The 15,917-nt window shown below is 44.5% G+C and overlaps 1 protein-coding gene across 26 annotated transcripts in view; it reads right to left on the minus strand.

Moving 5' to 3' along the window:
* Osbpl1a (oxysterol binding protein-like 1A) overlaps window positions 1-15,917 on the minus strand; it is a 187,974-nt gene that overhangs the window by 6,202 nt on the left and 165,855 nt on the right. For all 26 annotated transcript variants that reach the window (NR_045524.1, XM_006526144.4, XM_006526143.4 and 23 more), the window contains 6 exons: window positions 11,200-11,334; window positions 8,439-8,536; window positions 6,704-6,886; window positions 3,383-3,490; window positions 2,810-2,899; window positions 2,467-2,593 (listed from right to left, as the gene is read on the minus strand). Coding sequence is in view for 25 of the 26 variants with exons in the window: in XM_006526144.4 (XP_006526207.1) it covers window positions 2,467-2,593; window positions 2,810-2,899; window positions 3,383-3,490; window positions 6,704-6,886; window positions 8,439-8,536; window positions 11,200-11,334 (741 nt within the window). In the remaining variant the exon portion in view is untranslated. The remainder of the gene's footprint in view (window positions 1-2,466; window positions 2,594-2,809; window positions 2,900-3,382; window positions 3,491-6,703; window positions 6,887-8,438; window positions 8,537-11,199; window positions 11,335-15,917) is intronic.

The following is a 15,917-nucleotide window of genomic DNA, read 5'->3' on the forward strand; positions in this document are numbered from 1 at the left end:
CCCTTGTTGCTGCCAGCTTTCTTCACGATAGTGTTTTACATTTTTTAAAACTTCTAGTCTTTTAAACACATAATGAATATTTACTGAGAAAGTTCAAAATGCTCAGAGCTGGGAAGCAGAGTGCTACAGGAACAGCCTGACCACCTGAGAGCTACACACTAAAGGTCAGGAACACATTTAAACAGGAGAGAGTCAGACACCAATGCATGCACACATGTGAGAACGAAATTTTACATACTTAGCCATTTAACGAAATCCATCAATGACACAGAGCCCTCAACTGGCTTACTCAACTCTGCAGACAAAAAGGAGCTCTTCTTTGAAAAAGGAACCCAGTGGTTTCCTCTGCCTACTTCCCCATGGACCAGAGCTCTGCTAAGACCTGTATGTTTTGGCCTCTGCCAATGTTTGGGCTTTCACTCATGTGAAGCTACTAGCATCATAACAGAAAACATAATGAAGTCAAAGATTTAGAAGGTGCAATAAAATCCTCCACGTGAGTTAACAAAACCGCAGCTCCTGGCTGAGGTGCCTTGTGAACAGACAGTGGGAAAACAGCAAGGTGCTGGGATGCCGATGCTGCTGCCCAGGACATGGGAATCTTTTAGGGACAGCAGCAGTTGGCAGGAGGGAGCTGCACCCAGGACAGGGGAAAGCAGACCAGGGTGGACGCTTGAGAGGAAGGTTGCTTCTCTATAAAGATCGGAACATAAGAGTATTTTCTAGAATCTGGCCAGAGTCCTTTGCCATCCACACTCTATGAGGCTCGATGACATGCGTGCTGAGGAAGTAGCAATCACTAAGGTCCTCTCTCAGTGACGCCGCAGTCATGCAGGCTGGGACATTTCCTTCTTCATCCCACTAAGGCTTCCTGCAGAGGACAGTGGGCTCACCTCGAAGAGCAGATCCATGCAGGCAGGAACATGAGGAGCTGTGCACTCACATTCGAGGGAGGTGTATCAAAGCTGTGCACTCCAGCCAGAAACAAAACAACCAGGCCCAAGACTAACCGCTAATGTACAAAGTCACACATAGAGAAATGTGCCATCTACCCCTGAGAAAAACAGGAACTTCTTGAACCTCCTCATGTCTAAAAACTAATGGGGAGATGAACAGATGTGGAGAATGTCACATGAAATGAAAGCAGCCAGACTTTGAAAGTGTGTCAACACTTTCCCTCAGATGGATGCTCTAGGTTACACACCATGCACGCCAGGAAAGTGGAAGTGGGGCTGTTTAGGAGGAGGAAGGGCAAGAAGAAACAGGAAATAGGAAGGAAAGTGATGAGGCAGGAAATACGACATATACTTGCTATGTATGTGTGGAGATACCAAAAGAAACCCTACCATTCAGTATGAAAGCTGAAGGAATGTTTTAAAAAGAAGAAACAAACAGAAACAAGGCCCAACTTTATGGTTTGGCAGGTCTGAGTCTGGGGACTGAGCCTGGATTAGGACTTAGAGCCTGCATATTGAGTGAGCTATCAGACAATGCCTGGCTGGTACACAGGGGGCATACTTGGAGCAAAAAGGACTTTAAACTGAGAGCATAGTGTTCTGAGACCTTCACAAAGTCCAGCAAAGAACTCCACTCATCTTGCAAAAAAGTGCTACTAGAACGCCCATTCTAGAGTCGACCTCAGAGGCCAAGAGCTGAAAATGATCTGAGCTTGCACCGCTCATGGGTGACAGAGGTGGCTTCTAACCCAGTCCCTGCTCCTCCTGGCTAGGCTCCAAACAAGCGTCCCCTGTCCCCACAGATACAATCTCTCTTTAGCTCCCAGCAACTCTGACTGCAGGAAGGAGATACAAGCCTGCAGAATGCCAAAGCAGGCCTGTGGCAGGCAGGCAGCTTGTACTTGCCTGGGACTGGGACAGAGATGTTCCACAAAGAGCTACATCTGGCATGAAGAGAATGGTGTAGGACAGCCTCAACTATGGTGTTGAGTCAGTGAGGTAGAAACAGAGCAATGAGACAGGTAACACAGATGTGAGGAAAACTTACCTACAAGGACTGTTTCTACCTCTAACATAGGGACAGGAGGGAACCCATTCCTGTGCCATTGAGACAGGCATCAACTTTCCCAAGTGACACCAGTCAAGTGGAGAATCCACACACTAGTGACACACTGCCACAGCCACCAGAAGCTCAGGCCTGGCATTCTCCACTCATGATAGATATCTCTCCATTCAAAAGATGCAACAAGCTGGGCAGTGGTGGAGCACACCTTTAATCCGAGCACTTGGGAGGCAGAGGCAGGCGGATTTCTCAGTTCGAGGCCAGCCTGGTCTACACAGTGAGTTCCAGGACAGCCAGGGCTACACAGACTTCCTGTCTCGAAAAAGCAAAAAGCAAAAAAAAAAAAAAAAAAAAAAAAGCAAAAGCTGCGAGGAGAATTCCTGTGTTAGCAGCGCTGACAATCGGCCCGGAGATAGGCGGCCCCGAGGGTCTGTCCACTGCGCTTACCTGTTTGCTGTTCTTCTTCTCTTCTGTGTTTTTCTTATCATTTTTTTTGTAAGCATCAAAAGTGGCAGGGTCTACGCTGTACAAGCACTCAGTCCACTTCCCATAGAGAGCACAGAGCTTCTTTTTGCTATCAAGAGAAACGCTTGTTAAGTTGTCAGCTAAGCCTATGTTGTGCTGTAATAAAGTGTTACTATATTTTTTATACGTACAATCTTTAAAGAAATAGTTGTTTTCTTTAGAAGACTTTACTGTTATTAGAATGCCAGTCTAGCAGGCAGCACAGCTGAACACCAATATCTAAATAATCACATACAATCAAAACTGAAAAAAAAAGAACCCATACCTTTTATCTTGTATGTAGCCTTCAACTTTGTGTAATTCCTTGCCAAAAAGACCACATGGCTTAAAATTCAGCACACATTTGTCCCCAGTCCTACAAAGGAAGGTAAATTTCCATGACCACGCAATGCTGAGAAGAGTAAGCGATGGCTCTCTGATGGCAGCCACTGTTTGCAGACTTTCTGTAGCACCAGACCTCAGGGGCTTCCCATCCCTCCCCTACATCAGCACTACCCACGAGGACAAGCTCAGAAGTATTCACAGCAATGAGTGACAGAATCTGAAACTAACTTCTCACAAAACCTGCTTGCTTCTCCCACTTTACCTGCCCTACAGCAATACCAAGTGAACACAATGGGAAGCCGGCTGAAACTGGAAGGCAGCCCTGGGGAGGCCCAGGGTCCGCCCAGGGTCGTTCAGCCTGTGCTACACAAAGCTGCTAGCAGGAATTACAAAATGGAAAGTCTTCTATCCTACTCGCTAGGGAGCTGTGTGTTCCCTGTTCTTAAATGTCCGCCATGCAGTCAGGTTGTTAGAAGAGAGGAGTACACAAAGAGCCGGCCAGAGGGAGCCTTACTTGTGGTTTATGATTTCCACGTTGCCATACTGTTCAATCCAGAGCTTGCCCACGATGATGTTATGCACACAACAGGTGGGGTTTGTCCATGTGTATGCTTCGTTGTGGCTAAAAAACAACCCCAAACCCAGATTAGTAGTTGAGAGTCATTTTGTCTAAAAAAGGAGTCTGTTTCAAGTGACATTCGATGCACAAGCATGATGTCCTGGGTTTAATCCCGAGTGAAAGCAGGGTGTGGCGGTGCACATCTGTAACCACAGCAACCGAAGCATCCGGAAAGGCAGATTCCAGGGCCTTGCCTGTCCCAGTCAGTGAGAGGCACTGTCTCAAGAAATAGGGTAGATAGCAATACAAGAAGACCCTGGTGTCAGCTTTTGGCCTCTATGCACTCACCCAAACCCACAGGTGTGCGTGTATATGGGCTTTCACACACACACACACACACACACACACACCCCTCACTGATGTTAACTCATAGTAAAACCAGAATTACCTTCTCTTTTTTATTGTTTTAAAAAATAAACTATATACAAGTTGAACATCCCTAATTCAAAAATTCAACCTCCAAAACATCTGTACACTGACACAAAACTCAAACACCCTTGATTTCAGAGCATTCTGGACCTTGGACTTTCAGATGGTATTTCTTTCAACTGGTAAGATCTACAGCCATTCAAAAATCCCAAGGCTCCTAAATAAGGAATAGCTGTCTTCCCAAGCATTTCTGAAAAGGAATATTCAACCTGTGTTATTCCAAAGTTTGGTGAAGCACGAACAGTAAGTGGAGAGGTAGAAAATCAAAATGAAGCCCATGCGACAGTCTCCAGAAAAGATCCGTCCAGTTTACCCCAAGCCAGCTAACCAAGTCAAACCCCCAAACTTGTAATGCTACATGTTGCTTGCTTTGAAAACAAAAACTTTTGGGGGCCATATATATAACTATTTCAGGGGTCTTTATATATTCTGGACACCAACTCTTCATTAGGTATATAATTTCCAATAGTCTATAGTTTATCTTTCATATGCTAAATAGTGCAATTCAGAGAGAACTATAAATTTAATCGAGTTTTTAAACCAGTCTTTTGTGTATTGTGCTTTTTGTACTGTGTTTGTAAAGAGAGTTCTACTTAAAACTCAATAGGTTTTCCGTTTTCTTCCAAAACTTAACAGTTTGCCTTTCTGAGTCCATGATCCACACTGCCCACGCCTCTGTGGAGCCCACAACCTCCACCGACATAACAGCAGCCCGGCGTCTCAGGACAGTGTAAATCCAGTCACCTCTGTGCACCTCTTAGTTCTTTTGCTCCTTTTCAAAACTGTCGCTATTTTTAGTTGTTTTATTTGCTTTTCCATATGAATTTAGAATCAACTCCTTTATGCCTAAAGAATCACCCAGGGCTTACGAGGTAGTTCAAAAGCACGTGATGAGAATGAGTAACGACCATCCTAGAACCCACAGAAACGTCAGCCAGGAGGGAGCAGCCTTCCTACTATTGCACTGTGCAGGAGGCAGAGATAAGGGACCCCTGGTGAGCTGACCAACCAGGTTAGCTAAATCAGGAGCTCTGGGTCCAAATGGGAGACCCTGCCTCAGCATAGAAAGTAGAGTGACCAAGGAAGGTAACTGATGTCAGCTGTTAGCTTCCACATACATGCACTTGAACACACATGTGAACAGGAATACACACACACACACACACACACACACACACACACTCCTCCTCCTCTTTCTCGCCTTTGCTCTATTACATGGAGACTCCTTATAGGTAAGTGGGAAGAGTCAGAACTGAAACTGGACTTATTCTCCATCATGTTATCTCAGCATCCATTCCCTACAACTTCCCCCAACTCAATAGTGAGCCTGCCCTGGTTACTGTATTTCCCTTGCTGTGTTTTTTTAGCACTAATAAGCCCCCAAACACTTCTGTTGAAGGGTATCCATAGAATAACCTTTGTTCATGTGAGTGCTCACGTTTATTGCCAGCCACAGTAGTGACAAGTACTTCTAACTGATGCAAATTTTGAGGTTAGAGGCTGTTCACTGTCCTTTCAGTGTGAGCTGTTTCTTAGGAAAGCCAATTATTCTGAATTATATTCTGGATACTTGAGTGTTAAGAGATTGCTATTCTCTTTACATGTGGAGAATGCTGACTTTGGTTCTGAGCGGAGGCAATTACCATAACACCAGACCACGAGTCCTGACCCTCCTCTGTGCATCACTACGACTTTCAAAGCCTTTTAATGTTCCTCAGACCCAGGCCATGCCATGCGGGATCTGGGCCTAGAGTTACCCAGTGCTTACACGTCCGTGCCCTTGATGGACCACCTGGGATGAATGCCAAGCGCAAGGGTTAGGAGAGGAATGGGCCCCACTGTGTGCTTTAGAACACAACTGCACCCTTACACTGGTTTGACCTCTCTGTCAACACAAGAGTTGGTTCCCAGCTGCTGAGCTTTTTCTCGATCTCAGAGACTGGCACCTAGTACCAGAGAGTACCAGAGAGCACCAGAGAGTAACAGAGAGCACGGAGGACCAGAGAGTACCAGAGAGTACCAGAGAGCACCAGAGAGCACCAGAGAGCACGGAGGAGCAGACACTTGCTTTGGGAAAAGGTTAGGAGGTAAAACAAGCCGGATTTGACACTTTGTCTGTGAGGCATCTCTAAGGAGACAAGAAAGGGTCTCTCTTGGGACCTCTTCTGTCTGCTGCTAATGCCATTTTGCAATTTGCTGCTCAGACTGTTAGCAAGGAGAAAAATATAAAACCAGGAATCTCACTGCCAAGCTGGTGTTGAGGGTTTGACTTTTCTTCCTAATCTGCTGTACTTATTATCTGTCCTTACAGTCTGCCCTTATTGTTCAGAATTCCAGAATGTTGCTCTGTGGCTCCTGTTCAGGGTTTCCAGTCCTACTTAGCAGTTTCCAGTGTGTGGAGGACACACGAGCTCATCTAGAAATGCTTTAGACTTTAAAGTTAATCTTGTAGAAGAGAGTTCCCAACTACCTAATGTCCAACACGTCACATAATTGTCACCCCATGGGGCATCATGGGAGCCAGTCAGCTGCTCTTGTGAGAAGTGCCTTTGAGTTCATCGCACCTACCTTAAGTGGATCCACACACATTAAACATCAATGAAACAGTAGTACACCAACCAGCCTGCTTAGCAGTGGCTACTGCCATGCTTCCGAAGTCTGTCACCCAGGGGCAGAGAGCATACACTTGATAACACTGTTTCTTTCATGATCCTCAGCTGGACAGGCATGGTCGGGTGTGTGTGTGTGCAGAGGCCACATGAGAAAGAATGGTTTTCGCATACTCACTCTAAAAGCTCCAAGGTGATGGTTCCTTTAGGCTCTGCTTCTACACTCTTGCCCCAGAACTTCAGTTTGGGGTAAATTGAGCCATGGAAGATGAAGTCATTGTTGAGCCCTTCTGCATGGAATGCACTGATTGGGGGATGATGGCTGACCTGTTCTGAGATGAGCCTAAACCCAAGGTCATCTCTTAAGATTAGAAGAAAAAAGAAAAACGCATTGTTACAGTTAATTGTCATTGAATTTGTTAAAATGTTTAGGAAAAGTTCAATGAAGAAAAAGTGTTTTAATATTATCTTCATTATAGCGTGGCCTTACATGAGGAACAGCACCACATAAGCTACTCTGTCCAATGCCATTAGAAAGCGAGCTGCTTGTACATATTAAATAAAGAACGGTCATATGGATTTGGATGATTTACACAAAGACTAGGGCTGTGCTCTGAATGTGGAATGTCCCCCACAGGCTTGTGTTTTAGAAACATTGGTCCCCAGCTGTTTTGGAAAGTTGTGGGAGCTTTAGGAGTTGGCGTCTTAATGGATGAAGTGACCACTAGAGGCTGGTTGGAAGTTTTGATAGCCTGGCTTCACCTCCTGTCTGCTCTCTGCTTCCTGACTGCAGATACTCTTATAACGATGGTCTGTAGAAGTCTGTAGGATAGCTTCTTGACTAATGATTGATGTGGGAGCCCAACCCAACCTGCCCACTGTGAGCTTGTAGTCCTGGGTTCTATAAAAAAGCAGGTTGAAAAAGCCTTGAAGAGCAAGCCAGTAAGCAGCACCCCTCCATTGCCTTTGCATCAGCTCCAGGCTCCTGTCCTATGTGAGCTCCTGTCCTGAGTAAGCTCCTGTCCTGTGTGTGTGAACTCTTGTCCTGTGTGTGTGAGCTCCCGTCCTGTGTGTGTGAGCTCCTGTCTTGTGTGTGTGAGCTCCCGTCCTGTGTGTGTGAGCTCCTGTCTTGTGTGTATGAGCTCCTGTCCTGTGAGTGTGAGCTCCCGTCCTGTGTGTGTGAGCTCCTGTCTTGTGAGTGTGAGCTCCCGTCCTGTGTGTGTGAGCTCCTGTCCTGTAAGTGTGAGCTCCTGTCCTTGAGTGTGAGCTCCCGTCCTGTGAGTGTGAGCTCCTGTCCTGTGTGTGTGAGCTCCTGTCCTGTGAGTGTGAGCTCCTGTCCTGTGTGTGTGAGCTCCCATCCTGTGTATGTGAGCTCCCATCCTGTGTGTGTGAACTCCTGTCCTGTGTGTGTGAGCTCCCGTCCTGTGTGTGTTAGCTCCTGTCCTGTGTGTGTGAGCTCCCGTCCTGTAAGTGTGAGCTCCCGTCCTGTGTGTGTGAGCTCCCATCCTGTGTGTGTGAGCTCCCGTCCTGTGTGAGCTCCTGTTTTCATTGCTTTTGATGAACTGTTTTCTCCCTGAGTTGCTTTTAGTCAGGGTGCTTTATCCAGTAACAGTAGTAACAGTAAAACCCTGAACATGCCATGTCATCCACCTAAAAATGGAGGAGAGGTAATCCTAGAAGGGTGGGAACTGAAACACTTGTAATGTGTATATTACATGTCTAGTTTGTAATCTATCTATCTTGTAATGTGTATATTACATGTCTAGTTTGTATTTTTGATAGTTTCTCAAGTTTCATAGACATGGACATCAAAATAATTAGGTACTCCAGACACAAATAATCGTTTGTACCCATTTTTCTTCACTGAAAACTCCATTCAACAAAGCCACCTAGAATGGAGCAGAAGACCTCACCGAACTAATTCATAAGTCTCTCCCAGAAGCGGGTTGAAGGGCTTTCCGGTGCGCTCCCACTGAGAGGCGACAGCAGACACAGCAAATGCAGCCACACACTGGAATAGAGCATTGCACAAGTTATCAACAGCCAGTCTTTCGGTCTCAGGAATGGAAGGGGCACAGAAGACAGTGGCTAACAAGATTATTGAGAGGCTCGATCAGTTTGGATTTTTAATGTGGCTTTCTAACGTTACTGTAGAAGCGTGTACACTCATAATGAAAGTTCCTAGATCTCATCCTACAGTGCCACCCTCAGACATTGCTTTTATAAGATGCTATAATTCTGCAAAGCGCGTTCAAAAACCCCTTTAAGTCAATCACTTCTAATATGCTGACTTTCAAAAAACTTTAAATGACAGTTGTCTCTCAGTGGAGCTGGTTCAAATACACACCTCAAATGTCCTACACATATCCTTTTGTATATATTACATTATTTTCTAGTTACTATAGAATCTAACTCAGTGTAAAAATTATTTCATTCATAGACTGATGACAAAGAAAAAGTATACATATTCAGTTAAAGGTGCAGCAAACATACATTTAGAATTGGTAAAAAAGATACAAAACTAAACAACTTAATTAGTGCAAAAGTCAATTTTGTTGACTAAGTTTTATGTCAACTTGACACAAGCTAGAGTCATTGGGGAAGAAGGAACCTCAATTGAGACAATGTGGCTACCAGACTGGCATATGGGAAAACCTGTGGTGCATTTGATCGATGATTGATGGGGGAAGGCCCCGCCCATGGGTGAGACAATCTCTGGGCTGTGGTCTTGGGTTCTAAAAGAAAGCAGGCTGAGCAAGCCATGACAAGCAAGTCATTAAGCAGCACCCTCCATGGCTTCTTCATCAGCTCCTGCTTCCAGACTCCTGCCATGACTTCTCTTAGTGACGGACTGTGATGTGTAGGCTGAAATGAATCCTTTCATCACCACGATTTTCATGAACATGGTATTTTATCACAGCAATATAAACCATGGCTAAGACACCAATTAAGTTAAAAAACAGTGGATGAAAGAACAGAAAGACATTGCTTTATCTAGAAGAAGTGTATCTGCTGAGCCTGTGCTTCACCATCCATGTGCATCATGCAAACATCTTTTATTTTGGAAATTAAAAACACTTCTTGTTACTTGAGCACTTATGAATATACATACTGGAACATTTATCCAGCATAAAAATATTATGGTGACTATGTATTCCAAATTTTTGAGATCTTCAAAAAAGTTTGCAATAAGAAATGTTGATTTCACAGGGCGGTGGTGGCGCACGCTTTTAATCCCAGCAGAGGCAGACGGATTTCTGAGTTTGAGGCCGGCCTGGTCTACAGAGAGACAGCCAAGGCTACACAGAGAAACCCTGTCTTGAAAAACCAAAATAACAAATAACAACAAAAAAAGAAATGTTGATTTCCCAATTACCACATGGTACTTTTTTAACTGAAGACTTGCAAAGAGCTTCCAGGGGAAACAAAATACCCATGGAAGGAGTTACAAAGTTCGGAGTAGAGACTGAAGGAATGACCATCCAGAGACTGTCCCACTTGGGGATCCATCCCATAAACAACCACCAAACCCAGACACTATGGCAGATGCCAACAAGAGCCTGCTAACAGGAGCCTGATATAGCTGTCTCCTGAGGGGCTCTGCCAGTGCCTGGCAAATACAGAAGTGGATGCTCACAATCATCCATTGGATGGAGCACAAGGTCCCCAATGAAGGAGCTAGAGAAAGTACCCAAGGAGCTGAAGGGGTGTGTAGCCCCATAGGAGGAACATCAATATGAACTAACCAGTACCCCCAGAGCTCCTTGGAACTAAGCTACCAATCAAAGAAAGCACATGGTGGAACTTGTGGTTCTAGCAGTATATATAGCAGAGGATGGCCTAGTCGGTCATTAATGGGAGGAGAGGCCCTAGGTCCTGTGAAGGTTCTATGTCCCAGTATAGGGGAATGCCTGGGCCAGGAAGTGGGAGTGGGTGGGTTGGGGAGCAGGGGGAGGGAGGAGGGGATAAAGGATTTTCAGAGGGGAGACTAGGAAAGGGGAATAACATTTGAAATGTAAAGAAAATATCTAATAAAAATATTAAAAGAAAGAAAGAAAGAAAGAGCTTCCAGTAGCCACGTGTGGTTGTATGACCTGCTTCTGCAGCTCCTGAAATTCCCATCAGTCTTCATTACAGTGACCATCCCCAGAGGACTGCCAGGGGGACTGAATACAAAAGACTTTCTCTTTTCTGTTTTCCTTCCTTCCTTCCTTCCTTCCTTCCTTCCTTCCTTCCTTCCTTCCTTCCTTGTTTTACTCTTATTCTTCCTCGTCTTCTTTCCTCCTCTTCCTCTTTATATTTACAAACACCTTGGCAATATAGCTAGGCTCTCTCTGACTAGATCATAACTTATTACAGCCCACTTACTCTAACCCACATTCCGCTACATGGCTGATTACCTGTGCTCAGGTACTATGCATCTGTCTTATCATGTCTTCCCAGGCGAATCCCTCGACAGCCACTATCCCAGAATCCTTTCTGCCTCCCAGATGCCCCACCTTCTATTTCCTGCCTAGACTAGAGGCCATCACATTTATTATCAATAGATTCCACATCCATACAGGCAGAAGATATTCTCTCCAAAGGCCACCTATCTTTTCTTTTTAATATTTACTTATTTATTTACATCCCAAACGCTGAGCACCCCCACCCCCACCCCCAGCATGCACATACCTGCATCCTTTCCACAGGATCAGAAAGTGAACTGGCTTTGTGGATGAGGTACGTGTGCTCCATGTATTCAGTTAGCCGCTGCAGGAAGCTCAGAGGCTCATTAAATATCACTGGCATTGTGATCTTGGACAGTTCCTATTAGGAAGAAACCAAAACTGTTATTATCAGTGTTATCCACAGCAAACTGCTGCTGTTGCTGCTTTAGATAACGTGTTCCCCAAAAAGCAACAGAAAAGCACAACTCAAGAAATTTAATTAAAATCAGCTCAGCTTCATGAATCCTTACAAACAGCTTCCACTATGGAGTATCTAGCAGTACAAGTAAATAGAGACTACCCAGCATCCTTCATGACGTCACAGAGTACACCGTTTAATGGTGAGCGTGGACTGATGACAGTGGCATGCCACCTCAGATCAGCACTAGGATGCAGACAAAGGCAATGGGGACACAGCAGCCATCTTCATGCTGATGCTGAAACAGCAAGCTCTGCTGGGGCAGAGGTGGCTCTGGCACCTTAGACTATTTACATAAGTAAACAAAGCTCAATTAAACTGCAAGGAAACCACTAATAAGCAACTCTCTGCTTTAATCAATCAAGTCTGTCTTGCTCTCTCCAGCAAGGACAACCTGTAATTTTCCCTCCAACTCTTTTCATGGAATACTGACCAGTGGGACCCAAAACTACCTGAGTCATGAATCACTGTGAGCTCAAACAAACCCATAAGACATGTATCTAAGTTCATCTTTTAAAAACCTTATTTGGTTGTTTGATTGTTATTTATCTATCATGTCAGGCCATGTGTGTAGCTGTGTCTGTGCCACAGTGCACAGGAGGAGGTGGGAGTCAGTTTTCTCGTCCTGGGATCAACAGGTCACCATGCTTCACAGCAGGGACCTTAAGCCAAACAGCTGGCTGCTGGCTCTCATTCATATTGTTAGAGTCAATCATAGACACCACATTTATGCAGAATTTCTAATGAGGCCATGTTTGGCTGACATTGGGGTTTCTGAGCACCCACACATAAATGTGGGGTGACTTAAGAAGGCTCTCTCTATTTAACAAACGTCTCCATTCCCTCTGCCCAGGCACACACTGGACAATGCTCTCACATGGAGACATCACCTTTCTACCGTTTACCATGGACTGCCCAAGTGTCATCGCAGGGCACCTTCAAAAAGTCATCAAGGGACAAACCTTCCAAACTCCTCTCCCCACTGTCCAGTGCATCCTTGGGAATCGGGCCAGGTGGACAGTCCTAAGACGAATGCCACCAGACTCAACTCTGACTCGTCCTTACATCTGCTTCTTACTGGCTTGCACAATTAAAATTACACATGGCCTTCATACAACTGCCTTTATATAGCTTCATATAACTGCCATCAACTGCATTTAAAAACAGCTAGAAAATGGAGAAGAGGCGAGTAACAGTTCAACACATTAAAGAAAATATTTCTACAGTCTCACTATGGCGATGAAGAAGAAAAGAAATCGATAATAAGGAAGAAAAGAAGGTTCAGCCATGCACAGCCAAGGTCTTATTAAGCCCAGAGTCAGTGTTGGGTATAAGTCACAGACAGTAGAGCCACCATGCCTTGTTTTAATTAAGATGTGCCAGGATCCTCTTTAACTTGGAAATACGCTTTACTTTAAAAAGTACAACATATGGCACTCTTGCTTTAAAACACAAGTGCAGAGTAAGAACACTTCCTACACAAGGGCAGAGGGCCTTGCACGCACAGAGCAGCTAGGAGAACCAGGCACGGCAATCAGTTAATCACGCAGGGCTGTCCCTCAGTGGGGCAGAGAAAAGCAAACACCTGCATTCCATCTAGAAAGCTGAGTGTGGCTAACAACCTGGTGACCCTCTCGCTATCTGTGCAGAGAGACCTCACCTAACTCCCCAGAGTGCTTATTTCAGACATTTTCCTTCCCATCCTTAGTGGGGATGTCACATGTACTTGATGGCTTGCTGACCTTTATGCTATTGGTCTGAGACCACATCAGACTCTAGCTGCAGAGCCCAGCCTCACTGTCAAACTATAAAGGAGTTTCTATACAGTCACACCTTAAGCTGTATTATGCACCTGAAATTGGACTGACAGGACTCAGTGTTACCTGGAAACCTTTCCCCAAACTGTGCTGTTTTAAATAATGTGACAACTAACCACCTGGCATTAGACTCCCTGAAGTCTGGTCCAGGTTGATGACATCAGTCTGTACTGAGTTCTCATTCTTTTTTTTTTTTTAATTAGATATTTTATTGATTTACATTTCACATGCTATCCCAAAAGTCCCCTATACCCATCGCCCCCACCCCCCCCCCCCCGCCCTGCTCCCTTACCCACTCACTCCTACTTCTTGGCCCTGGCGTTCCCCTATACTAGGGCATATAAAGTTTGCTAGACCAAGGGGCCTCTCTTTCCAGTGATGGCCGACTAGACCATCTTCTGCTACATATGCAGCTAGAGATAAGAGCTCTGGGGTACTGATTAGTTCATATTGTTGTTCCACCTATAGGGTTAGAGAGCCTTTCAGCTCCTTGGGTACTTTCTCTAGCTCCTCCATTGGGGACCCTGTGTTCCATCCAATAGCTGACTGTGAGCATCCACTTCTGTGCTTGCCAGGCACTGGCAAAGCCTCACAGGAGACAGCTATATCAGTGTCCTTTCAGCAAAATCTTGCTGGTGTATGCAATAGTGTCTGGGTTTGGTGGCTGATTATGGGATGGACTCCCGGGTGGGGCAGTCTCTGGATAGTCCATCCTTTCGTCTTAGCTCCAAACTTTGTCTCTGCAACTCCTTCCATGGAGTTCTCTTTCTTATCTCCTTGGGCTGTTTGCTTCCCTGACACCCAGAAGGACCCCTCATATGAGGACCTGAGTTCAAATCCCAGCACCATGTAAAAAGCCAGGTGTGGCTAAGCACATACTTGTAATCCCAGGGCTGTGGAAGTCTCAGATAGCAACATCAGTGGGGCTGGCTGGGAGACAGTTTAGCTCCGGATTCATTTAAAAAAAAAAAAAAAACTGTTTCAAGGGAATAAGACAGAAAAAATACAATAGGACATCCAAATTCTTTCTCTGGAAATTGAGATGTTATATTTGCACATTTGTATAATTTTATGTGAGTAAAATATATTTTTGATGGAAAATACAGTTATTATCACCTATGAGAAGAGTACACTGCCCAATAGAAGAACAGGCATTATAGAAAATAACTGACAGTTGATTAATAACATGTTAGTATTTTAGATTTATATCACTTTTAAGTAGTTACTATTTATACTTCAAAACTCTCCCCACCACACACACACAAAGTGAAATCTGAAAGTGTCTCTTCCTTTTCTTTTCCCACCCTATCCCAGAGAAAAATGCTCAAGCACACTTCCAGAAAGAGGTGTGTATTCACATGTATACATACACAGGTCTGTGTAGTGGACAGAGGTGTGTATTCACATGTATACATATACAGGTCTGTGTAGTGGACAGAGGTGTGTATTCACATGTATACATATACAGGTCTGTGTAGTGGACAGAGGTGTGTATTCACATGTATACATATACAGGTCTGAGTAGTGGACAGAGGTGTGTATTCACATGTATACACAAGTCTGTGTAGTGGACAGAGGTGTGTATTCACATGTATACACAAGTCTGTGTAGTGGACAGGTGTGTATTCACATGTATACACAAGTCTGTGTAGTGGACAGAGGTGTGTATTCACATGTATACATATACAAGTCTGTGTAGTGGACAGAGGTGTGTATTCACATGTATACACAAGTCTGTGTAGTGGACAGAGGTGTGTGTTCACATGTATACACAAGTCTGTGTAGTGGACAGAGGAGTGTATTCACATGTATACACAAGTCTGTGTAGTGGACAGAGGTGTGAATTCACATGTATACACAAGTCTGTGTAGTGGACAGAGGTGTGTATTCACATGTATACATATACAGGTCTGTGTAGTGGACAGAGGTATGTATTCACATGTATACATATACAAGTCTGTGTAGTGGACAGAGGTGTGTATTCACATGTATACATATACAGGTCTGTGTAGTGGACAGAGGTGTGTATTCACATGTGCACATATACAGGTCTGTGTATAGGAAAGATTTTGTACAGATTCTTCTATGCTTTTAGAAGCCTGGCCTCAGCTCTGTGCACTGTTCCTATGTTTCACCACTAAATCAGATCAGCCTAACACCGGGCTTCATTTGTTAACTCTAATTTCGGCCAAGTTCAACTTTGTGCCAGTTTCTTCACTGATGATGCTAACAGCATTTAACATAAAGCACAGTGCTTCCTAAACGCTAAGACCAGCTCTGGACACATCGGTAAACTGCATACATATTACTGAATTCTAAACACTTAAAATATATATAGTCCACAAAGTGTAAATCATGTATCTTCTATAACTCAGGCTAATTTAGCTTCAAGTAGATTTCTTTATGGAGAGTCTAGATCACAGACCTGCTCAGGAGAAATGTTAACAAATACTATGGAGCAAATTGTCTCCTGCCGGTAGGTCAATCCATACTCCACTCATGCGGGAGTAGCCAGACCTTTCAGCATCCAAGGTACTAAAAGAAATGTAGGCTCCCCTTCACTCAGTCATGTGCACTTTCATACATAAATACTTAACTGAGTGTCTATGATGCCACACTGCCTCAGCATGGAATAAAAGCATCCATGTAGACACTTGTAACCTAGAC

The sequence above is a fragment of the Mus musculus genome, chromosome 18, assembly GCF_000001635.26.
Source record: "Mus musculus strain C57BL/6J chromosome 18, GRCm38.p6 C57BL/6J".
NCBI lineage: Eukaryota > Metazoa > Chordata > Mammalia > Rodentia > Muridae > Mus > Mus musculus.